Source organism: Plasmodium cynomolgi, chromosome 13, assembly GCF_000321355.1.
Source record: "Plasmodium cynomolgi strain B DNA, chromosome 13, whole genome shotgun sequence".
NCBI lineage: Eukaryota > Apicomplexa > Aconoidasida > Haemosporida > Plasmodiidae > Plasmodium > Plasmodium cynomolgi.
The window spans coordinates 291,161-292,398 of record NC_020406.1 but is presented as its reverse complement, the minus strand read 5'-3'; the positions used below and the strand labels follow the sequence as shown (position 1 = coordinate 292,398).

At 42.3% G+C, this 1,238-nt stretch overlaps 1 protein-coding gene across 1 annotated transcript in view; it reads left to right on the top strand.

Moving 5' to 3' along the window:
- PCYB_131640 (hypothetical protein) overlaps positions 1–20 on the top strand; it is a gene marked incomplete at both ends in the record, with an annotated part of 1,682 nt that extends 1,662 nt beyond the window's left edge. Inside the window, one exon of the mRNA XM_004224188.1 lies at positions 1–20. This exon is cut by the window's left edge and continues 1,662 nt beyond it. Within this exon, the coding sequence (XP_004224236.1) occupies positions 1–20 (20 nt within the window).
- Positions 21–1,238: the final 1,218 nt, after the last annotated feature.

Below are 1,238 nucleotides of genomic sequence, written 5' to 3'. Positions count from 1 at the left end.
AAGAGAGGAGAAAGCGATAGCCCAGTTGGCAAGGAAAATGGAAAAGCTGAAACGTTGGAAGGGGAGAGTAAAATTAAAAATGATGAAAAAAGTAACGAAGATAGCGATGAAGGAAGCAGCGAAGACAGCGATGAAGGAAGCAGCGAGGACAGTGATGAAGGAAGCAGCGAAGACAGCGATGAAGGAAGCGGCGAAGACAGCCCCGAATGCAAAAGCAACGTGGACAAGGATGACACGAAGCAAATAGGTAACCCAAGAGGAAGTGACCAAAGTGAAGATGCACATAGCAAGAGTGAGGAGGAAGGAAAAAAAGGTACGCGTGGAAGTGAAGCAGCAGAAAGCAAAAGTGACAGCGGGGGAAGTGACAGCACAAGTAGTGAGGACTCTGGCGAGGACAGCAAAGGCGAAGATGACGACGTTAAGGATGAAGATAAACCAAGGGGCCAAAACAAAATCGATGGTACCACAAGGGAAGGGGAAAAGGAATGCAAAGAGGGAAGCAAATCTGGAAGTGAAAGCAAATCCGGAAGTGAAAGCAAATCCGAAAGTGGGAGTGAAAGTGGGTCAGGGAGCCAATCGGGGAGCGAGTCAGGAAGTGACACAGAAAGTAACACCGGAAGTGAAAGTGGATCAGAAAGCGAGAGTCGAAGCGAATCCCAAAGCGGCAGCGACTAACCCAGCTGAACCATCACGAAAAGGCACCGTAAAAAAGAATGGAAGAATTTACTACCCACAAAAGGGAGCCACAACTTGTTAATATGCCTGCAAATGAAGGCAATTATATGAACGAATTGCAAAAAAGAGAGTGCATCACCGCATATAAAGGTAGTAAGAAGTAGGATGGCCCAGCTGCACTATGCAGGTATACGCACTTGTAGGAGAATATAAATAATAAAAAAAAGACGCCGCATGGATTTAGCGCTCTTGAGATGTCAAGAAAGATATGTGCGCTTTATCTCGTGGGAATCATATGAGCCATAAAAAAAAGGTACAGAAAATCGATCTGCATAATGAGGAATGCCACAATGGGGTCTTTTCAACAAATCAATTTTTTTAAGGCGTATGTTTGTTATATATGTCTAATCGTAGAAAAAAAGAAAAAGGCCATTTATTTGGCTCCTTTTTTATTTTTAGAAGCAATACAGAAGAAAGCAGAGGATGGACCTTTGCAAAATAGTTTTTTAAATAAAGACAGAAAAGTGTGTTTTTTTTTTTTTTTTTTTTTTCTTTAATACTCC